The sequence below is a fragment of the Heterocephalus glaber genome, unplaced genomic scaffold, assembly GCF_053883595.1.
Source record: "Heterocephalus glaber isolate CG9 unplaced genomic scaffold, H.glaber_assembly_v1.0 deba00001564, whole genome shotgun sequence".
NCBI classification, from domain to species: Eukaryota; Metazoa; Chordata; class Mammalia; order Rodentia; family Bathyergidae; genus Heterocephalus; species Heterocephalus glaber.
The window spans coordinates 10262180-10285629 of NW_028258351.1; the positions used below are offsets into that span (position 1 = coordinate 10262180).

At 47.5% G+C, this 23450-nt stretch overlaps 2 protein-coding genes across 2 annotated transcripts in view; one reads left to right on the plus strand and one right to left on the minus strand.

Annotated features, from left to right (window-relative positions):
• Positions 1-4648, minus strand: part of Slc46a1 (solute carrier family 46 member 1) — a 6389-nt gene extending 1741 nt beyond the window's left edge. The window contains exons 1-3 of the mRNA XM_004856983.4: positions 4421-4648; positions 3096-3948; positions 873-956 (exon numbers count right to left, since the gene is read on the minus strand). Coding sequence (XP_004857040.2) covers positions 873-956; positions 3096-3948; positions 4421-4648 — 1165 coding nt within the window. The remainder of the gene's footprint in view (positions 1-872; positions 957-3095; positions 3949-4420) is intronic.
• A 135-nt stretch (positions 4649-4783) lies between these two features.
• Positions 4784-22889, plus strand: LOC101709070 (cytosolic arginine sensor for mTORC1 subunit 2-like). The gene is made up of 3 exons (XM_013076733.3): positions 4784-4922; positions 12523-12736; positions 20474-22889. The coding sequence occupies exons 2-3, from the start codon at positions 12722-12724 to the stop codon at positions 21083-21085; spliced, it is 627 nt and encodes a 208-aa protein (XP_012932187.2). The 5' UTR covers positions 4784-4922; positions 12523-12721; the 3' UTR covers positions 21086-22889.
• Positions 22890-23450: the final 561 nt, after the last annotated feature.

The window sequence follows — 23450 nt, forward strand, 5'->3', positions numbered from 1 at the left end:
GGAATATCAGAACCAACAGTGGGCTGTATATGGCACCAGCATCTCTGTTATCATCAGATCCTCCTTCCAGGGGAGCTGGTTTCAGACTGAAGTACAAGGACCTAGAGGTCTGAGGAGCTGCTTTTAGTTATGTCAGAGAATGAGCACCAACCCAATAGAAATTGAGATTAAACTGTCAGACAGTCAGAGCTGAAAACATCTATAGATATCATCAAAAGTAATCACTCATGCTACAGATGAGGAAGGGGAACCAGGACCAAAACCCAGCTCCCAGGCCCCACTGCTCTGAAGAACAGACCCGGGTTTGCATCCTGGTCCCAACATTTTCTCAGTGACATTGGGTGAGTCAATTTAACCATCTGGGCCTCTATTTCTCCATCTGTCAGCGGGGGACAAGAAAACCTATGTCATAAGGTTGTTCATTTCCCCCAGGCTACACTCTAACCCTAGTGAAGCAGGGAACCCCGGTGTTACACTCATTTAACAGACAGAAAAGCTGAGGTCTGGAGAAAGTAAATGCTTCACTGTGGTTATCCAGAAAGAACAAAATCATGCTCAGCTAACTGCAAATCCCAGCTTTGTAGTCTGAAAATCTGAGGGCCAGGGATTTAGCTCAGTGGTTCTAGCGCCTGCCGCACAAGCACAAGGTACTGAGTTCACTCCCTGGTACCAAAAAAAAAAAAAAAGAAAAAGAAAATCTGAGCCAGTACAGTCCTCTGCCAGCCCTGGGCAATTTAAGAGCTAGGCATTTGTCTTAGCCACCTTCTCCTCCGGGTGGAAGGCAATGTGTCTCCAAGCCATGGCTGCCCATCTGCCCAGTTCAGGTAATGCTGGGCCCAAGGAACCTGATGAAGACTGATCCTGACACTCACCCTGCTCTGAGTGGCCCACCAACTTGGACAGCTTGGCCCGGATAACAGGTGTGATGACTAATGACAGGAAGAGCAAGGCATACCCTGTGGAGAAAGAAAAACTCATCAGGAAAGTAGGGTTAGGGAGAGGAGTGTTCTGGTGAGAGGATGCAGAGCTCCTACACGTGCCTATGTGGAACTTAGGTTAGACCCAGGAAGAACTTCCTTGATGGCAAGGGATCAGAGACAATGATCAAAGTGGAATGGAGACCATACCATTCTTCAGGCTCAGTTATCTGCTCTCTTTCATGTATGAGTGCTGACTTCTGCCAATGGCTTTCTTTTTTAAAGACAGGACCTCACTATGTAACCCAGTCTGGCCTTGAACTCAAAGTGATCCTCCTACTCAGACTCCCAAGTGCTGGGTTTACAGGCATGCACCACCATACCCAGCTACCAATGGCTTTCTTGTCAGAATATCTCTTATGGCCATCACAGATATCACCTGCTTACCTAGCACTCAGTAGAGAGATGGCAAGGCATGCATGGGTTTTAGAGTCAGTCCCAAGTTCAAAATCTGATACTATTGCTTACTATGTGCATGACCTTGGGTAATTTACCTCTCTGAACCTGATCCTAGTCTGTGAAAGGAAGATAATAAAGCCTTCACTGAACAATGGTTCTGTATTATAGGAGGCTGGGTAATGGCCCTCAAAGATATCAGGTCCTAAAGCCTGGAACCTGTAATTGATGTCTTATTAGGAAAATAGGTCTTACAGATGTGATTAAGGTTAGGATCTTGAGAAACAAAGATTATTCTGGATTCTTAGGGTGAGCCCTAAATGCAGTTACACATCCTCATAAGAGGAAAACAGGGAGATATGATGCAGACAGGATGGAGGAGGCACAAAGAGGAGGAGAAGGCAAGGTAATCACAGAAGCAGAGACTGTTGATGTGGCCACAAGTCAAAGAGTGCTGGCAGCCACAGAAAGCTGGAAGAGGTGAAACAGATTTTCTCCTGGAACCTCTGGAGGGAGCACTGCCTGATGACACCTTGATTTCAGCCCAGTAATACTGATTTTGGACTTTTGGCCTCCAAAACTTGGAGAAAATAAGTTTCTGTTGTTTTAAGCCTCTAATTTGTGGTAATTTGTTACAGCAATCTTCTACACAAGGTGAAGGGGTAACGTCTATGAAGAGCATGGCCTAGTAAGAAGATAGTAAATGTGAGTTTTCCCTTTGCATTTAGTTACTTTCAGGCATACCTGGTTTCTCATAACTATTCCTCTTCCTATGTGACTGCTGTCTCCTAGACAAAACTTCAAATCCTAGAGGACAGTGGATCTTCCAAAGTGGATATATAATGAGGCACACCAGGGCCCCTTCAAGGGTTGAGATACCCCAAATTGCACTTCGTTGAGACTCCCCAGAGCAGTGGCAGTGAGTGAAAGGCTCCTGGTCCCCTCAGCTTCACTATCAGAAAAGCAGCTGAGGTAAGAAATCTGTGATTATTTAATGGCTGACTTTGTGCACAACACAAAGGGAAAGACGTTAATTTCTTTATCCCCTGGCCAGCCTCCCCTCTCACACAAAAAAGAGAGGAAAGGAAAGGTGAAGAGAGGGGAGAGGAGGAGAAAGCAGAGATGGGGAGGGAAGGAAGAAGAGAAGGAGGAGAAGAGAAAATAAGCAAAGAGGATTTTCAGATCTGTGGTCAGAGAAGACAGACTTTTTAAAAAACCCAAGGAAGGGGCTGGGGGTTTAGATCAGTGGTTCCGGCACCTGCCTCAAAAGTGCAAGGTCCCGAGTTTGAGCACCGGTACCAAAAGAAACAAAAAAAGCCGAGGAGGCTAACCAAGATTTGAGTTAGGTCCTATAATTCTTAGCAAGGTATTATATTAATGGTATGGACTTTGTTTAATAACACCATGGATAGGCTATGAGAGGCCAAGGAGTGAAGCAATTAGTGTATGAGCCATACTTTTGTCTTTTGCTCTATATTACTAATAATATCTATAGTTGATAACTGCATTAATTACTTTGGCTGTTGAAGACCTGTACTTTCTGTATATTAAAGGTGGCATTTTTTTGAGGTTTCCTATTTGTCTGTTCTCCAGTGTAGGCTGGGGAAAAACTATGTTTCCAAAGACACAGGCTTGAACCATATTTGAGGGCAATAAGTGGCTGGCCCTTAGTTTTCAACTAGTGTCCCTAGCACTAGCTGCCCGTAAGCCCAAACACTTTACCTGTGAATATGAGGGGTGTGATGTTAGCAAATGCAAAGACGACCATCCCCAGGATGTTGAAGGCTAGGCCAATCTCAGCCACCCAGGTGTCAGCCAGGCAATACTGCAGAAGCCGCAGGCCCAGCAGGCTGGTGAGGTAGGGGAGGTGCTGGGCTGCAGAACCATAGCCGATCAGCTTGGAGTCCCAGCAGAGAGGTGTGCTCAGCTCATAGAGGGTTAGGATGTCCTGGGCCCCAAAGTGCACAGTGATCACTAGGAAGATGGCCAGTGAGTACAGGGCTATATGCTTCCTGGACTTCTCTGGGGCTGGATCCACATAGAGCTGGACAATGGATTGATGGTGGTGGAGAGTGAAGAGCCGGGTGGACTTCGGCTCCTTCACAGTCTCACCAAAGCAGAATGCTGCATAGAGACTCATAACTATTAACAAGGCCAAGGCCAGCCAGAAGGGGTTGGCATAACCCTGGGCCCGGAGCCAGTGGCCCCCCAGGAGGCTGGCCAGCATGCCAGCCACTCCAATACAGGCTTCCAGGAGGGCCATTCGGATGGTGCGGCTGTGGGTAGAGCTGACATCTGCCACGGAAGCAAAGCTAGCAGCCAGGAGGCCATTGAAGTCGCCAAAGAGGGCACAAAGGATGCGGCCCAACACAAAGTAGCCAACGTGGAGCTGCAGCTGTACCACAAAGACAGACACCATGGCTTGGAGCAGCAGGCCAAGTGAGGCCAGCACTAGTACGGGGCGGCGGCCCACGCGGTCACTCCAGGCTCCCAGCAGGGTGGACGAGAAGAGATCCACAAGGAAGCCGCCCACGTTCATGTAGAGCGTCCAGTGCGAGGTAAGGGTCTCCACTTCCTGTGGGGACACGGTTACCAGTGTGCAGTTCCTCACTGGGGAACCTGCCTACCTCTGAGGAGTTGCCTACCTCTGAGGAGCTGCCTACCTCAGCTACAAACAGCGCCGTCCTGGGAGCTGCAGGGCTGAGGACTTTCTTTGGAGCCCTAAACCTCAGAGATGCTTCATACAGCTCTCAAACAAAGGACACTGGAGAGGGCGATGGGAAATGGACAAGGCCCTTTTCCCCAACCTTTCCCCATTTTTTCCCCTTTTCCTTTCCCCAATTTTGTTTACTTTTATCGTCCCTGCGGGCCTGGTTTTCTCTCGGTCAACAGACTACAGGCCCCCTGGACTCCGGTCCCGCCCACCACGCAATCGCACACCCCTCCGCTGCCCTCCCCTTTCGCAGGTCCCGCCCCTCAGCACCCCTCCCCCGCGCTCTGGCCCAGAGCCCGCCCGCCGCCGTGCGCTCTGCGACCAGTCTGGGTACCTGTTGGATCGGGTTCGTGGTGTGGTTGCCACAGCCCCCTCGATCGCGGGTGCCATTGTAGCCCAGGTCGGCGCTGAAGCGGTGCCACAAGTACTGCGTGGTGAGCGGGCCCTGCAGGACCAGGGCAAAGTTGGCGAGGAAGACGAGCGGCTCCACAGGCCCGCGGAACAGCACGGGCGCCGAGGGGAGGGCGCGGGCCTCGGTCCTGGGGCTCGCGCGCCCCTCCATGAGCAGGCGAGGTGGCGCGCGACCGGCTGCTCCGGACCAGCGGCTAGGCGCCCTGGCCTGCAATATCTGCGCCTGCGCTCAAGGCCGACCTCCTTTTTTTAAAGTTGGGCGGGGCAGGGCGTGGGACTCAGGCCCCCAGACTCTCGCCGGGCCTGCTCTGGGACGGGTGTGGCTCGATTAGGAGACCTGTAACCCTGGCCCGCAGCATGACCTCACCTGTACCGTGTGCAGAGATACTGCCCAGTACCCCTCCCTCCTGGACTCAGAAACACAGGTAAAAACAGGAATATCAATAATTAACATTTATTGAGCACCTGCTGTTAGGCAGGTAGGCATTAGGGATCCTGAGGGACAAAGGAGCCCAGAATAGCGTGCTTTACCAGTTATAGTTAAGGTCTGAAAAAACAGACCAGTGTGTAATGCATTTGTAATGATTTGTTAGGTCTCAGACCCAAAATGACTTCATGACGCACAATTATGTTTTAAGATTATGCATTGTGCACATTCACTGTGCTACCTGGCCACCTGGTTATCTATTTCTAAAACAAAGAATATAGCACTGAGGTGTAGGTGTGATTACCATGCCCTACAACCCAATAGTATAAAAAAGGGAAGCATTCTTTAAAGACACTTCCACTTTGGGCTGAGGTCCGATTTTATTTTACTTATTATTATTTTTTTATTTTGGTTTTTGAGACAGGATCTTGCTATGTAATTCAAACTGACCTTAAACTCATGATGTAGCTCAGGCTGGCCTTGCAGGGATCCTCCTGCCTCAGACTCCCAAGTGGTGGGATTACAGGCATGTGCCACCATGCCTAGTGAGACCTGATTTAGATTTAAACTCACACACACACACACACACACACACACACACACACACACTGGGGATCAGACTCAGGACCTTGCACTTGCAAGGCAGGAGCGATGCCACTGAGCTAAATCCCCAGCCAAGAATAGAGCTTTTTTAAAAAAAATAGGTTTCTTACAAGATTAATACCCCACGGGGAACACTGACCATTATGGTTTGGGCCTAGATGTCCCCCTAAAGCCTCATGCAATCATAGGGCTTTTTCAGATGTGGCTGAATCTAGTGTGTGATGCTGGGATTAAGGGTGTGTGATTACTAAACAAGTGCACCATACAGTTGCATGTCTGTCCCCTGATGATTGGTACCTCTCTAATCCCAGTAGTCTGGATCAGATAAAAGGGCCAGAAAGATGTTGGTAAATTTCCCTTGCTGCTTTGCTGTCTTCTTTCTGAGTGAACTGTTTCTCCTCTGCAATTCCACCCTGCCTTGGAGCCAGCCGATTATGGACTGAAACCTCTACAAACTGTGAGCTAAATAACTCTTTCTTCCTTTAATTTTGGATGTCGGGTATTTTGTCTGAGCATCAAGAAAACTAAGACACTGACCATCTGAAAAAGAACAATGAAGACATTTTACAATTTCAAAGTAATCTCTCATTAAAAAAAAAAAAGAATCGCCAAAGTAACCTCTTAGAAAAAACATTGATAAGCATCACAATCACCATAGTTCCTTGAACCCAGGAGCAAATCTTAGATGCATAAAAAGATACCCAGATGCATATGGGCCTGCCTTCTTGCTTGAAAGCATAAATCTCTCTATAGCTGATTTATAGCTGATTTTCTCTACCTACCTACTTGCATAACTGTTCTACCTATGTGTCTTAACTGAACACTTTCACAAAAGCAAAGGACCGAGGAATGAGAGCTGGTGTCAGAGGACTTGGCTTCTAGGTAACACTATGTGCTGTGTACAGAATTTAAATCCTTTACATACATTAATCTTCTGTTTGTTTGTTTGTTTGTTTGTTTGTTTTGAGATCGGGTCTCACTATGCAGTTCAGGCTGGCCTCGAACTCACTGTGTGCCCAGGCTGGTCTCTAACTCAAGGGGATCTTCCTGCCTCAGCCTCCTCCTGAGTTCTGGAATTGGTGCATTAATCTTGGAACAGTCCTACAGGTTTGCCACTATTAATGAGCTGAATCCACAGATGTAGAAGTAAGGTCAGGCACTCAGGTAGATCTGGAAGAACCCATGACTGCAAGGCTTGGGCTGGACTTTGGCAGCCTCAGACTGGCTCCCTTGGGGCTGGAATACCTGGGCTCTTCCCTCCCTGTGCCTCCTTCAGTTGTAAGAAAACCTACCTTAAAGAGGTTTAGAAGAATGGAGTACCATGGCTCGAAAGCGCTATTGTTTTTTCTTTTTTCCTGAAAGTGCTATTGTTGTTAGCAGCAGGCTGTAACTCGCCCTGCTCCCATCCCAGTATCCTTTCCTTTGGGGCCTGGTGTCTGACTGGAGTTCCCTTGGAGGAGCAGAGAGGGAGGAGGAGCAGTGGAGGGCCCCTTGGGTGTGGCCCTATGTTCTCTGTGCTCCCACTGTAGGAACTGGGCAGGAAGGCAGTTAGTTACCCACTCTGCTTCTGAGCTGCTCAGACCACCTGTTGGTTTGTGCCTCTGTTTAATATCCTTAAAGGGGAGTAGCAGTACCTGCCCTACTCTCCTATCATTTATTAATTCACTTATTCAGCACACTGATTGAGTTCCCCTTAGGTACCAGGAACACAACAATGAAGGAAACAAAGCCCTCACCAGCCCTGATAGTTCCTAGGATGATGGAGGAGTGGCAGTCAAAGACTTCTACCAATTGATGGAAAATTCCAACCACGGCAAATGCCTTAAGAAGAGGAGTGGGAACGGAGCGCAGTGCTGAGGTCCCTCAGCGAAAAAAATGACTGCCTGAGGACACCCAAAAGTTCTGTGGGGGGACCGAAGCCCGCCCCGGAGGAAGGCAGCCGCCGAGCCCGCCCGCCCGCGCGCGCGCGCGCGGCCCGAGGGAACTTTCGCCAGAGGCTGGACCTGCCAGAAGTGGCCGAAGATGAACCCCCAACAATACCTCATGGCCGCAATAGGGACCGACGCGGAGCCGAGCGACCCGCTGGACTGCAGTGCGATGTTTCCCCACCTGTTAATAGTGGGAAAAGCAGACCTACGACACGGGAAGCAGTCGGTTCAGGGGATCAGAACGTAGAAGGTGATGAAACACTTTCCACCTTCCTTTATGAAGCCAGAATTAACCTGATTATGTAAACCAGACAAACAGTAAACAATAAAGGAAGGACAAAGGAAAAGAAAACTATGGACCAATTTACCTCATGAACATATTGCATAAATCCTAAAAAAAAAAAAGCAAATTAAATTCCACTGTTCATAAAAGGAAAAATCATAATCAAAACAAACTACAGCTAACATCATACTTAATGAAGGAATGAAAGTTTTCTTCCATGAACAAGAACAAAGCAAGAATGTCTACTCTTAACCTCTCTCCAGTTCAGTATTTTACTAGAAAATCCTGGTCAGCATTAATATGGCAACAAAAGGAAATAAAAGAGGAGAAGATTGGGAAAGAAGAAATAAAACTGTTTCCATTGACAGACAACATGATTGTCCCAAAGAATCTTCAAAAACCTAGAGTTTAGCAAGGTCACAGGATATAAGATACGCACACACACCCCCATCCCCATCCCAGCCTTAATTCTCTATACATGTGGCCTCCCATTTCTTCTGGTTCATTGTCTGCAGATTCAACCAACCATGGATTAAAAGTATGTGAAAGAAATTGTGACTGAACTAAGCATGTGCCTGAACTAAGCGCTTTGTGGTCATATTCCCTAGGGAATATAATATAACCATTATTTATATAGCTTTTATATTGTCTTAGGTATTATAACTAATATGGAGATGATTTAAAATATACAAGAGGATGTGTATAGGTTGTATACAAATACTGTGCCATTTTCAAAGGAACTTGAGTATCTGTGGATTTTGATATTTGTGGAGTTTCCTGGAACCACTCTCTTGTGGATGCTGAAAAACCACTGTCTAGCAATGTACAATAGGAACATTCATGGAATAATAAGTACTACTTACAGTAGTTCCAAAGGAACAGATACTTAGGTATAAATATAATATACATGTACACTTGATCTGTATGCTGAAATCTAAATAGTACTGAAGGAAATCAAAACAGACCTAAATGTAGACGTATACTATGTTCATATAAAAACTGTCAGTCCTTCCCAATTTGATTTATAGATTTAATACAGTTCCAATAAAAACTCTAGCAGTATATGGGCACAGGGAATGTGACATCAAAATTTAGATGGAAACGTAAAGAAATTAGAATATTTAAAAATTTTGGAAAAGAAGAATAAAAAAGGATTATACTTTGTGATTTTGATATAGTGTAACTTACAGGAAGTACTGCACTGTGAAGGGATACAGAAGTATTCTCCCCTGCCCTCCCCTCTTTTGACTCCTTTCTGTATTTGGGGGCATAGGACTGAGTACTAAACAACAAAACATGGTTGTCAATCAAGCATGTCATTTCTAGAGAATCATATGTAGATGTATTCTCATCCAGAAAAGAAAATAAAAATGATTTGAAAAAAAAAACAGAAGAGGAAGAGGAGTGGAAGCCAGGCGTGGTGGTGCATGCCTATAACCCCAGCACTCAGAGGCTGAGGTAGGAGCATCACCACGAGTTGGAGGCCAACCTGGGCTATGTAGTGAGTTCAAGGCTAGCAAGAACTACAAAGCAAGAGCTTGTCTCAAAAAAAAGGGGGGGCTGGGGATTTAGCTCATTGGCATTGCACCTGCCTCGAAAGCATAAGTCCTGAGTTTGATCCCTAGGGCCGGGGATTTAGCTCAGTGGTTCCACCGCCTGCCTCGCAAGTGGAAGGACCCGAGTTCGATCCCCGGTACCAAAAAAAAAAAAACTGATCCCTAGTACCGCAAAAAACAAAACAAACAAACAAGAGGAGTGGGGGCCTCAAGGGGTGCTCATTCAGGATCTGATAGGAGAGCAGAATCAGGAAAGGCCTTCCCTGAGAACTAATGGGGCAGCTGAATGTATAGATGTCTGGAGGCTGGCCCTGTACTATGTGTGACCCACAGGCTGGATTCTTAAGGCTGAGGATGGCAGCATTTTTGGTGATTGAGACTGTCCCTGGATTTGTTGGTACTCATTGACTATCCTCATCTCCCCTGAGTCAGAAAGCATCTGAGGCTCAGAATAGGTGGGTGTTGGTGCCCCCCACTCCTCCTGTGGACATCTGGAGATGGGGCAATTCCACATTAAGCATCCAAGCTTCTGTGTGCTCTCCTCCCTCACCTACACAAAGCTTGGCCAGTTAGATCAGCCACACGAGGAAGAGTTGGCTGGCTAAAACCTTGGAATTATTTCTCAAATAAAGAACTAAGGCTGCAGAGACCAAAGTTCCTCAGCTGGGAGTGGTACAGGTTGTGGTTCATGCCAGAGCCAAAGCCTGTAGTGCCCACTCAACCAGAGACCTCTTCTGACTCCTTGAGCACAGCCCCAGTGGCAATGGCATTGGCATTTTGCTGTTCTGCTCAAACCATCCAGTGGTTTCCATTTCACTGGATGAAAAGAAAGTCACATTGTTACTGGGTAGCTCCTTCTAAAAGCAACTCGCCAAATAAACGTTACCAGTTTTGTGGTGTTCACGTTTCCTTCTGGAGTTGGATTCCAGGTTCTTCTCATCTCAAACAAAGAATTGAATGAAACAAGCAGTGACACGGTTTATTTGAAAAAGTAAAAGTGAAGAGTGAGGGAGAAACTGGCTCTGCAGAGTGAGCTTGGGCTGAGTAAAAGAGGAAAAAGCAAGATGAAAGGACCCAGGGCGAGCTACTGTGAGGAAAGCCACAATAGCACTTGCCCCTCCCTCTATCTGGAATGCTCTTCTTCCACAAAGATAACTACCCGGCTGGCTCTCCTACTTCCCTCAGTTCTGCTAAAACATCACCTAACTGATATATAACAGACTCTCTCCCTCATCTCCTGGCACTCCCTAACCTCTTACTCATTTTGGCTTTTTCCATAATATTTATCACCGTCTGAATTTTTAGAACATGTTTCTTTTTCAGTACTGGGAATTGAACCCATGGCTTCGTACATGCTAGGCAAACACTACCGTGGAGCTACACACCCAGCCCCTGGCTTTCTTGTCTCTTTGTTATCTGTCTCCCTGTAGTAGAAGTCATGTCACAGGGGCTTGGATTTCTTCCGGACTTGTATCCCCAGCACAAGGAATAGTGCCCAGACAGGTAGAAGCTCAGAAGAGTTGGCTGACTGTGTTGATACACCTCACCCCAAGGAGAAGGGCTTCCCCTGCTGGAGCCCCTGATGAGCTACAGTGCAAAAAGCAGAGTCCAAGAATCTATACCTAGAAGGGTGGCAAGAAATCATATCTTCACTGATCCACCCACTTAAAAGACAGGGAAAGTGAGTTTCAGACAGAAAAATGAATTGCCTAGGGAAAGCTGACTTTCTTTGGTTCCTTTTCAAATGTGGTGCATACCTGTAATACTAGCATTCCTGGGGCTGAGGCAGGAGGATTGCAAGTTTTCACCCAGCTGGGATAACTTAACAAGACCGGGTCTGGAAAAACAAAAAGGCCTGGGATGTAGCTCAGTGGGCAGGCCTGGGTTCAGTCCCCTGTATTACGCTCCCCAAATGACAAAGACTTAAATGTTTTGACTCTATGTAGTAACAACCTTGATTCCTCCTCCCCCAATCAAACAATTGGATAAAGGCCAAGCATGGAGAGGTCTGTGAGTGACACACAGAAATGAGCTCTTCTCAGCATCTGAATAAGGAAGGAAGTGCTGACCCTTTGCTTTTGTTCTTTGTGGTCAACACATCAGCAAAAATTTCATTTTAAACAAGAAAGTGAAAAGCTGGTAAGACTACTTACTGTAAGACAAATGCTGTTGAAGGAGGGTAAATGTGCCTTTTCTGGAAACAGTTTGGTAACCCTCACATCAAGACCTTTAAATCCTCCAATGCCACATCTGGGTCTCTAGCCAAAGGAAGTAATGTGAAGTACAGAAAAAAGCCTCATGTTGAAGGGAGGGGAAGGGAATGGGGAAAAGAAAAAAAGCAAGATATATCATATCCAGGTACAAATTCTCTATGATGAATGTTATCAATATGTATATATAAGATATACCAATAAAAATTTTTTAAAAGAAAGAAAAAGAGGGCTGGGGATTTACCTGAGTGGCACCATACCTGTCTGGCAAGCACAAGGTCCTGAGCTTGATTCTGGTACCAGAAAAGGAAGAGAAAGAAAGAGAAGAAAGAAAGAGAGAGAGAGAGAGAGAGAGAGAGAGAGAGAGAGAGAGAGAGAGAGAGAGAGAGAGAGAAAGGAAGAGAAAGGAAGAGAAAGGAAGAAAGAAAACCAAGATATTGAAAGAAAGAGAAAGAAAGAAAGGAAGAAAGAAAACCAAGATATTCTCCATGATGTTATTGACAATTGTGAAAAAATTGTACACAACAGCAGGAAAATGGCTGCATAAATTATAACACATCCAGTCAATGAATATATCCTTAAAATGACGTATTCAAGGAGATTTCACCAATATGGAAAACCACTTATGGGATAATTTGTCTTTAAAAATGAGAGATGTTATGTATGTGATGTGGTCGTAGGCCTAGGAAAGAATTGCCCTGAGCCACCACAGGCTTTCTCTGGGTGGTGGGCTTGGGTAAGATATTTTCTTCTTCTTTTTCTTCTCCTCCTCCTCCTCCTCCTCCTCCTCCTCCTCCTCCTCCTCCTCCTCCTCCTCCTTCTTCTCCTTCTCCTTCTCCTTCTCCTCCTCCTCCTCCTCCTTCTTCTTCTTCTCCTTCTTCTCCTCCTCCTCCCCCTCCCCTCCCCTTCCTCTCCCCTCCATTTTTCTGATGTAAACATGCATTTTTATCACAGAAAATATAAAAACTGTAAAAATCTAATGATGTTCCTCCTCTTCCTTAAATCTGTTCTGCCTCAGTTGGTGAAGATTGGCTTCATGCCCTTGGGGTTCTGGAGACATCACTAGACACTGTAGCCCTGAGGGCCTTACTGCCTTACAGCCATTACCAAACAGAATCCTCAGGGTCTCGTTACGGTGTCCAGCCTGGCCTTGAGCTCATTATGGAACCCAGGCTGGCATCAAACTTGAAGCAGTCCTCCTACCTCAGCCTCCCAGGATGCTGGAATTACAGGTATGTACCCCACACCCGGCTTATTTGTTTTTTTTAATTAATTTTATTGGTACATTTTAGGTATTTATTTATTTATAATACTTTGGGGTCTGTGTTTGTTTTGTTCTTTGAAACAGGGCCTTGCAACAGAGTTCAGGCTGAATTTGAACTCACAATACTCCTGCCCTTGAAATGTGTATTGAATACTGACATTACAGGTGTGTGCTGCCAGGCCTGGCCTCCCCACAACTTTATAAGGATGATTATCATTTTTCCAGACAATGCAATTATGGCTTGAGAGATGAAGGGAAGTGGATCTTACCACTCTGAGTATAGGTTTTATTCTCCCTACAACTTTTCTAGTGTTTCAGTGCCCCAAGCCTCAGTATGTGTTATTCCCCTTGCTGGGAATACCCTCCTTGCTTGCCCTAGTCCACTCCTGTTCATCCTTTAAGACCCACCGATATATCTTACTCCTATATGGGATCAGTCATCCTATACATCCTATATAGGATCAGTCATTGCATTGTTTTTTGGTTTGGTTTGGTTTTCCATTACCAGGGATCAAACTCAGGACCTTATGCTTGCATGGTGGGCATGGTGCCACTGAGCTAAATCCTGGCCCAGGATAGTCATTGTCTTGTGTGTATTTCTGAAATACTGTGCTCATACACTTAACCCTAATTTTACACTTAACACAATTATAAATATGTACCCCTAGGTTTGTCTCCTCCTGACCTCTACCCATATGCTGCCTCCAGATTTGAGAGCAGAGACAAAGTTTTTCATCTCTGCATCCTATAGCCCTGGGCTCGGCATGCAATAAGATGAAGTGTTAAATAAGTTTAAGGGCACACAAGTCCAATGAGTTGACTACAAGGTGCTCTCAAACTTGTGATCCTCCTGCCTCAGCCTCCCCAGTGGCTGGGATTACGAGCATATGCCACCATGTCCAGCCACTTACTTGCTTTTTTCAGTGCTCTTTATTGCTCTTGCTCTTCTGTGCTACCATAGAGGATCATTTTTCTTTGGCATAAAGAATAAATTTCTTTTCATTTATCTTGCAGTATAGGTCTTCTGGCAATACATTCTCTTGGCTTCTACTGAGAATACTTTTATTTCACCATCACTGTGAAGGATATTTTTGCTGGGTATGAAGTTTTAGACTGGCAAGTTTTTTCCCCTTTCATCCTTCTGAAGATACCATTCCATCATCTTCGGCTCCCATGTCTCTGATGTGCTCCCTCTGTCATGGATCGTAGTCCTTCAAGTCCTGCCTGTGTCAACATTCTGCCTGTGCTTTCAAAGACATTTGGTCCAGTTTTTATAATTTTATAGTGGGAGGATTAGTCTTTTATAAGCTTTCATATGGCCAGAAGAAGAAGAAACGAGAGTACACATAATTCAACTTCAACTAGAATGTGTGTGTGTGTGTGTGTGTGTGTGTGTGTGTGTGTGTTTCTTGACTTATGATAGGGTTACATCCCAATAAACCCAACATATGTAGAAAATACAATATGTCAAAAATGCAGCCAGGCATGGTGGCGCATGCTTGGAATCCCAGCACTCAGGAGGCTGAGGAAGGAGGATCACTATGAGTTAAAAGTCCAGCCTGTGCTACATAGGGAGACCCTGTCTCAAAAAACAAAACAAAATAAAGCAAGACTAGGGTACATACCAGAAAGCTGTTTTATTTCTTTCTCTTTTTGGCAGTGCTGAGGACTGAATCCAGGGCCTCCTTGCATGTTTGGCAAGTGCTCTACCACTGAAGCTACTTCCCCATCCCTTTAAAATTTTTTATTTTTACTGTATCTCATTAAATAGCCCAGGTTGGCCTTGAACTTACAATCTTCCCTTCTCAGCCTCCTGCATAGCTGGAATGACTGACATGCCACCCCCCTCAGCAAAAGGCTCTGTGCCTCTGTTCACAGGCAGCCATGGCCACAGCACCTGCTGAGGACTGCCAGTGGCAGGAAGTGGGAAATGATCAGAGAGGTGCAAGCTGAGTCAGGAACCAGAGCTGAAGTTTGGTGTGGAAGAAGCACCTCCTCCAGGCTCAAGGGACCCCACCATGGAGTGCCTTCTCTAGGGACTGAAGTGCTACTGCACCAGGAGTAACACTCTTCTTGCTTGGTGATGCTCACCTACCCTACTTTCTATGCTGACCATAAATGATCTTTTCATAGATATCTCAGTAGTGCTGACAAAGTCATAATCAGTTTCTATTTAGGGAACTGCTGAGTGCCAGACATCTTGCATATAAGGCCTCTTATCCTAATTATAACTCAATGAGATAAGCATTGTTATCCCTGTCTTATACATGAGGAAACCAGAGAGGTTATGTAACTTACTCAAAGACACAGCTAAAGAACAGTAGAGCCAGTATTTGAGCCCATGTCTGTTTGACTCCAAAGCCTCCACATTTTCCACTCTGTGTTTCAGACATATAGCCCATGAGCTAGAGATCCTCCTAACCCAGCCTCCAGAGCAGCTAGGATTACAGTGTGCACATGCCCAGTTTAGGAGAGAGTATTGAAGGAGTCAAGAGAAGCAAATTTGCCAACAAAGAGTGGCTGGGTCCTACAAGAAGGGCCAGGAAAATGCTGGCCGTGAGAGGTCAGCAGTGGGTGCTGCAGAAGTGTGAGCTAGGCAGAGAAGGGAAAGAGCAGTCAGATCATGTCAGGTTAGGTGAGGATCCAAGAGGCCCTCGGGAAGGTCCTGAGGAAGGTCCTGAGGAAGGAAGGTCCATGCCCTTGATGGGGTGGCCTTTGGAGAATCTGACAGGCAAGATGCAACACATTGTGTGTGAAGTTAATTCCTGTCCCAGAGGGGCACTGAGGTCATGAGGGACAGGTGGCTGCCCCTTAGTGAAATGTGTCTGGGCTGAAGCCTAGCAGGGGATGTGGGAAGATAAAAGGCAAACCCTGCCCCACCTCCAGGTCAGGTGGCCATCAGCTGGGGACACCATTTCCCCCACCCTAACCTGGCCAGGGGCCAGCTGTCCTCGATGCTCCCGGCACTGACCCTTCCCACTCGTTCACCTGGCAGAAGCCCAGCCCGGACACTGCCAGAAGTCACGCTCAGGCGAAAGGGCCCTTTCCACCCCCTTAGCTTTATTTTGACATTTGCCTGATGACTGCTGCTATTTGAAAGGAACCAGTGCAAAAGGCAGCTCCCGGGGCTGACTCTCCTCCTTCAAGTCATCAGGCACTGAGACCCAGGTCTCGGGCACAGGGAGTTCATTGCACATGGTGCTGAATGTGGGTGACTTGGGGTTCAGCAGTGAAGACAAAGAGCCACTTAAGAAATACTGAAGAGGCAGGGATTTAGCTCTTTGGTTCCGCCACCTGCCTTGCAAGCACAAGGACCCGAGTTCGATCTCTGGTATTAAAAAAAAAGAAAAAGAAATGCTGAGGAATGGTGGGACTGTAGGTGGAAGAGTGGGCCTAAAACAGGAAGAAACAGGGCACCTTTCCAGTGGTTAAGACTTGTCACCTCAGGACTGCTGGGACACCAGCAGGAAATTCTTGCAGGATTCTTCTGTTTTTGTTTTGAGTCAGGGTCTCTCTGTGTTCTCCTGGCTGGCCTTGAACTCACTATGTAGCTCAGACTGCCCTTAAACTTGCAACTCTCCTGCCTCAGCCTCCTGGGGAGCTGGGATTACAGGCGTGCACCACCACTCTCAGCTAGTATTCCTGATTCTTGACATTATTTGCAACTTAACTTAGCGGCTGTTTGTGTCCAGTCCTCCTTTGGGCACTTCTCGCCACATCCCTCTCCCTTACAGGATCTTTACAGCCAGTGCAAACATCATTGTGTGGATTGTGTGTCCTCAAAGAGGAGGTGAGCCTCTCAGAATCAGAGCACATTATGGCACATGTTCTAGGAATGAGTAACAGTGAACCAATACTGCAACCCCTCTCTTTCTGAATGTGTCTCTCAATCTCCTTGCAGATATATACTTCACCTGTTCACTGTAATTCCCCTTGTTTTCAAAATGTTTGACTCTCCTTTTAAATTGATGTTTTCTTTACTTCCTCTGTTTTCAGAGTAGATACTTGAATTGCTTTCCAAATACATACTCTTAAGTGTGCTCCTTGTGAGTTGCAAGGACCCCTCTCTACCACAGATCCTAAAACAGATCAGCGATAGTGGTGTAAGTTCGGAGAGACCCTGGGTAATCCTGATGTGAACAGGTGTCTGCCTTCTGGATAAAGGAATCTCCTCTCGTTTCCTGTCCACGTATTTTCTTAGGGAACTGTGAAAGTCGTATTAAAAAATATCAACAACAAAGAAATGTCAGTCTCCCAAATGCAGTAAGAATAATAGCTAATGAGGCCGGGATTTAGCTCAGTGGTTTCGCTGCCTGCTGCACAAGCGCAAGGACCCAAGTTTGATTCCCGGTACCAAACAAACAAACAAAAAAGAATGATAGCTAATGATTAGTGAGTATTTACCATGTGGTAAGCACAGAAATAGCTCAGCAGTGTGGCAGCGCATGCCTATAGTCTCAGCACTCCAGAGGCTGATGCAGAAGGATCTCTGTGAGTTCAAGGGAAGCCTGAACTACATAGCAAGACTCTACCTAAAAACAAACAAAAAATAAAGACAGAAATGGCTCGACTTTGCTGGGTGTGGTGGCGCATGCCTGTAATACCAGCACGCCCAGAGGCTGAGGCAGAAGGATCGCTGGGAGTTGGAGGCCAGCCTGGGCTACATAGTGAGTTCAGAGCAAGCCTGAACTACAAAGGGAGACCCTGCCTCAAAAAAATCAAAGAAAGAAAGAAAGAAAGAGCGAGCTCAACTTATGGAACCTCATATACAAGTTGGTTATTATCATTTCCAAGTATAGAGGAGGAGACAGAGGGTAAGCAATTTCTCAATGGTCCTGTGACTAATTAAGGGTCTAAGGAGAACTCCAGTGTATCTGCTTCTAAAACCAGACTTCTGTGCTCTGCTGCCCCCTGGGGGTGTAGAGCTGTTGGCTGACAGCTGATTACCAAACTAGTAGTGTTCATTTTCCTCTTGAAAAGTTCCAAGAAAAGTCTCTAGCTGGACATGGTGGCACATGCCTGTAATCTTAGAACTCTGGGAGCCTGAGGCAGGAGAATAACAAGTTTAAGCTCAGCCTGGGGAACATGGTGACTTAGTGAGATCTGTTTCTAAAAAAAAAAAAGGTTGGCGATGTAGCTCAGTGCAAAGGTCCTGGGTTTGATTCTCAGTACCGAAGGAAAAGGAGGCCAGGGATTTAGCTCAGTGGCACCAAGCCTGCCTCGCAAGCACAAGGTCCTGAGTTTGATCCTCCATACCACAAAAGAAAGAAAAGGAGAAGGAACAGGATGAGGGGAGAGGAGGGGAAGGGAGAAGGAGAAGAGGAGGAGGAGGAGGAGGAGGAGGAGGAGGAGGGAGGAGGAGGAGAAAGGTCACTAAAATCCCATCAACATCCACATTACAATGTCCTCATTCTTTTAAAAAAATCCTTGTTGAAAAATTAGCATCAAGCCAGATGTGGTGGTGCATGCCTGTCATTCCAGCACCCGGGAAGCTGAGGAAGGGGGATCACTGCAAGTTTGAGGCCAGCTTGAGCTACACAGTGAGTTCAAGGCCATCTGGAAATACATAGCAAGACCCTGTCTCAAAAAATCAAATAAAAAGAAAAGAAAAGAAAAATTAGCATGACAAGTCCTTGCTCCCAACCCAAAACCAAATTTCTCCTCTCCCCTAAAGCAGAGAGAATAAGAATTGGATTCAAGTAAATAAAAATACTTAGTTTTTATATTTGATACTGTCTGATTCCTCTTAATATTTTATGTTTATGAAAATTTTCAAACATATACAAAATAGATGGGCTAGGGTATAGCCCAGTGCTATAGTGCTTGCCTAGCACACACAAGATTGTGGGTTTGATCCCCAGCACCATCAAAAAAAAAAAAAGAATATTTCAGCCAGGCACAGTAGTGCATGCCTGTAGTCAGGAAGTTAAGGCAGGAGGATCACTTGAGCCCATGAGTTTGAGACCAGCCTGGGCAACACAGCAACATAGGACCACATCTAGAAAGAAAGAAGGAAAGAGGAAGGAAGGAAGGGGAAAAAGAGAACATAGCCAAATAGAAGGAGCAATACAATGAGCCCTCCATATACCCATCACTTAGACTCACTGATTATCAAAATTTGGCCACAGATTTATTTCTCTCCCTTGGTAAAGTCTTTTATACAAATTGCAGATGTCATGGTGTTGTGTCGTTTCACCTCTACATACATGCATGCATCTGGTTTGTTTGTTTGCTTTTTTTCTGGAGACAGGGTCTTGCTATGTAGCCCAGGCTGGCCTCAAACTCATGACAACCCTTCTGCATCCGCCTCCTGAGTGCTGGGGTCACAGGTGTGCACCACCACACCTGGCTTAGCCCACATCTCTATATAGATATTATTTCTATCACACCTTATAATTCAGCAGTTTTTGACAGGATCTAATATGGGGTTCTCAAGAACTGTTGCCAAAAATATCTTTGGTTTATGACCAGCGTGTTTGAGTTAGACTTGAAAGAACCCCACACACTGCATGTTGAGAGCGTGTGAGGCTCTCAGATCTCTTTAGAGTGGGAGCAGTCTCTCCTTTCTCTGTTTTTCTCTTTTGCATGCCACTGAGTTAGACAAATAATCTGTTTTAATGTTTTCTCCAAAACCAAGTATACATTAAATAATACCTAGGTTTAAAAATACCCATAAACATTTTTTTCATAAATAGGGATTTTATAGTATTTCGGAGCTCTAGAAATGGACTCCACCCTATGACATGTAAATCTATTGCTCAACTCATATGTCCTTGACTTTTACAGTGTGAGAGAAATAAGTCCACAGCCTAGAGTGCAAAACTGTGTCCACTGAAATGAGCGCTCCAAACAGGAAGAAATGGAGACCAAAGGGAAAGAAGGGATTTGGTCATTTAACCTCCCAGGAGGCACAGAGTCAGCCAGACAGCGTTCTTGGTACTGGAGATAGAACTTGGGTCCTTGTGCTTGCGCAGCAGGCAGCGAAATCCCACTGAGCTAAATCCCCGGCTGAACAGTGTTCTTGTCAGTGGAGGGGACAGTCCTCACAGGCACAGTGTTCACAGGCTAAATAAATGTCCTTACAGTCTCCAACCCCCTCCTCACACCCTCATTTCCTTCTCCCTTGGCCACCGCTGATGACCTTCAGCCTCCAGGGCCCTTGATGAGTGGAGAAAGGGACCTGTTGACTGGACACACACAGTGGACCCCGGAAGATCTATTTCGACTTTTTAAAGTTCAATTCCCTGATGGGAATGAACATAGTGGTTTTCAGAACTGTCAGGTAGTTCCTTGTGAGGCAAGTTTGCCTGTCCTAGCAAAGTGGCATCAAGACCCAGACTGGGCAGCCACCCAAGGTTTTGTTGTCGTGGCCAGATGGCTTTTTTGAAAAGCCAGCTGCCCACCACCCAGCCCTCCCCCAGCTGAATGTCTCAGTCTGGTGGATGAGACCACCTGTGAGCTCTTCTCTTCCTCTCCTCATTGTTTTCTGCCCCTCCAGTAGCTCTCCCATCAATCTTTCCCCTGTCCTCAATGTCACAACTCCAGCCCAGCCCCTCTTACCCTTCTTGGACCATTCCAGCCAACTCCTGACTTGACTGACATTCTAGCCTTGCTCTGCTTCCCAATATTTCTCCACAGTGATCTTTTAAAATACAAATCTCAAAAAAAAAAAAAAATACAAATCTCAGGCCCACCCCACCCCCAGGTGCGCGAGCGAGACCTGCCCTTCGTCACCCACACCTTGTCGTCAGAGTTCACCATCCTGCGGGTTGTCAAGGGCGAGACGGTGGCAGCCAAGAACCTGGGCATCACCAATGGCTTTGTAAAGCCCAAGATGGTCCAGAGGCCGGTCACCCATCCGCTGTCCAGCCCCAGCAACAGGTTCTGTGTCACCAGCCTGGACCCTGACACGCTGCCCGCTGTCGCCACGCTGCTCACGGACGTCATGTTCTACTCCAATGGAGTGGAGGACCCCATGGCAGCTGGCGAGGACTGCGGCCACATCCACTTCTTCTCCTTCTCCCTCATCGAGGGCTACATCTCCCTGGTGATGGACGTGCAGACCCAGCAGAGGTTCCCCAGTAACCTGCTCTTCACCAGTGGATCCGGAGAGCTGTGGAAGATGGTGTGGATCGGAGGGCAGCCCCTGGGATTCGACGAGTGTGGCATTGTGGCCCAGATCTCTGAGCCCCTGCCTGCGGCCGACATCCCCCCCTACTACATCAGCACATTCAAGTTTGACCACGCGCTGGTTCCAGAGGAGAACATCGGTGGGTTGATCAGCGCCCTGAAGGTCAGCCAGGCTGAGAAGCACTGATGGCCTCACTCCCAGCTGCCCTGCGTGTTCTTGCAGTATTTCTCCAGACTGGAAGAGCGGCCTAGGGACACTGCCCTGAGGGCCAAGGCCTCCCAGGAGCCCCATCCCTTGGAAAGGGACCTGCCTCCCCGACCTGCCCTGGAAAATGGCATCTGAGGCCCCGGGGCCTGGGGAGCAGCCCCACCTCCTCCTGGGGCTGTTTTTGGGGGGCTGGCAGAGCCAGGCTAGGCATGTGGAGCCCTTGGTGGCCTCCGTGAGGTAGGGGGCTGAACAGGGTGGTTGCTGCTCCCCGTTCTCGGGGCTCAAGGCTGGTTCCCCTGGAGTGGAGGCTGGCGGGCCACCCTGCCCCCACCTGCCAGCCACAGGGCCTGCACCCCATCTCAGCACGACTGCCAAGAGGGCCCTGTCCGTACCTCCCACCCTAAGCGCTCACCCCGGGGGCCCCACCAGCTCGGAGCACCAGCTTCTCTGTCCTCTGCTTTCCTGGCCCCTCCTCGGGCGGGCAGAGCCTTGGTTTTCCCCCAGCAGAGGCTTCCCCACCAATCTTCACCTGGGGTTTCTTAGGTCACCCCAGCCTCCCTGACAGTCAACTAGACCAGCACAGGGCTCCCCACTGGCCTCCCCCTCTGCACCCCACATTTGGGGAATACGGGTGGCCACCGCCCGCCTGCCTGCCTGCCCTGACCCCTGGGGCTGGGCGTTCCCCAGTACTTGACCCGGAAGGCAGTTTAACTGAGCCTTAATAGAGAAAATCATATTTTGTTTTAGATTTTTATTTAACGTATTTGCAGTTGTGCCTGGGCTGCTGCTGTTGGCTGTCTTTTTTTTCTAGAGGTGGGTTCTGACCGAGTTCTCCCCAGGGACACAGGGCTCAGCGCCACTGGGGTCCCTGTGGGTCCAGGGACAGGCATGGGCACCAGAGCTGGCACAGGGTCCCGAGGCTGTGTGCTGTCCCAGGCGGGGCTGAGGACAGGGGACCCCTAGTCTCCTGGGAGAGCCCTTGTGTGAGCGGCTCCTGCTGCTCCAGCCAGGAGGACGGGCCTGGAGGCCCCCTCTCTGGGAACTGCGAGCCATCCTTGCAGGGCCCAGTAAACTAAGTAGAAACCCACCTTCCTGCTTGGTTTTTAAGTTAATTCATTTTGCACAAAATCCCCAAAGCAACCAAATCTCAATTGTTTGCTGGTCCCAAAAAGGAGATGGCCGAGTGGGCAGGGCTGTGGTTGCAGCCCCGAATCCCCTTGCTGTCCGGAGAAGGCCTTTTTTTCCGGGGCGGCCCTCTCCGCACGCCTTTCCATCTGCTTCCTTCCTACCGGGCCAGTGCGTCAGCTCGGTGTCCTCAGTCATGTAGCCCCTAGACTTCTAGGACTGTCTGTTGTACACACCTATAAATATCTGTTTTATGTTGATACATATAAAAAAAAATACAAATCTCATTTTGCCACTCTCTTCTTGAAAAACCTTCAGTGGTGCCTTTAGCCTGACCCCTGAGGCTCTTTCCCATCTGGCGCCAGCTCCCTCATCCTCTGACCCCACCCCAGGTGCACCCTCCTGCACACCCTCCACAGGCCCCTCTCCAGGCCCTCCGCCTGCCCCTTGCTGGAGAGACTAACTCCTTCCACAGCATCCTGCTAGACTTACCTGGATACCTCTTCCTTCCAGAAGCCCCTTCCCCATCCGGAGCAGGCCCCACCACAGAGCCCTAGATTGTGAGTTCCCTGAAGGAGGAGAACATGCTGGGCCTCATCTAGCAGTACCCAACAGGCCACCAAGAGCTGTTGAGGACTGAAAAAGTGACGTGTTGAGACAGCACCCCTCCTTTCATGGCAGTTTCAGACTCCTCCCTGTTCTGCCCCCTCTTCAAGGACCTGGCTTGTCCAGGTCCTGCACCCTTGCTAGGGGGAGGAGAGGCACTGTCCCTGCTGGGCTGGCTCCTGCTGAATCCTTCCGGGGATCTGCAGTTCTCACCTCGTGGGTCCACCTTGCCATCTGCCCCAAGTGCAGGTGGTTTTAGACTCATTTTCAGGCCCACACAAGTATTCTTTCCATACTTTCCATATGTCACCTTCTTAGCTTCAGCTCATCTATATTAGCATTCTGTAGTCGTAAGGAGCCAAAACAAATTCTGGCTTTTTTTTCTTCATAGATTGTTGGGTCTTTTAAAGTCAAATTTATTTTTAATTGGTACATAAAATCATGAATATTGTACATGTTATGGGGGGGTAACATGATGGTTTTTGGGTTTTGCTTTTCTGCAGTACTGGGGATTGAACCCAGCACTTTTGCCCTGAGCTACATTCCCCAGCCTTTTTTTTTTTTTTTTTCTTGTACCGGGGATCAAACTCCAGACCCTGTGCTTGCAAAGCAG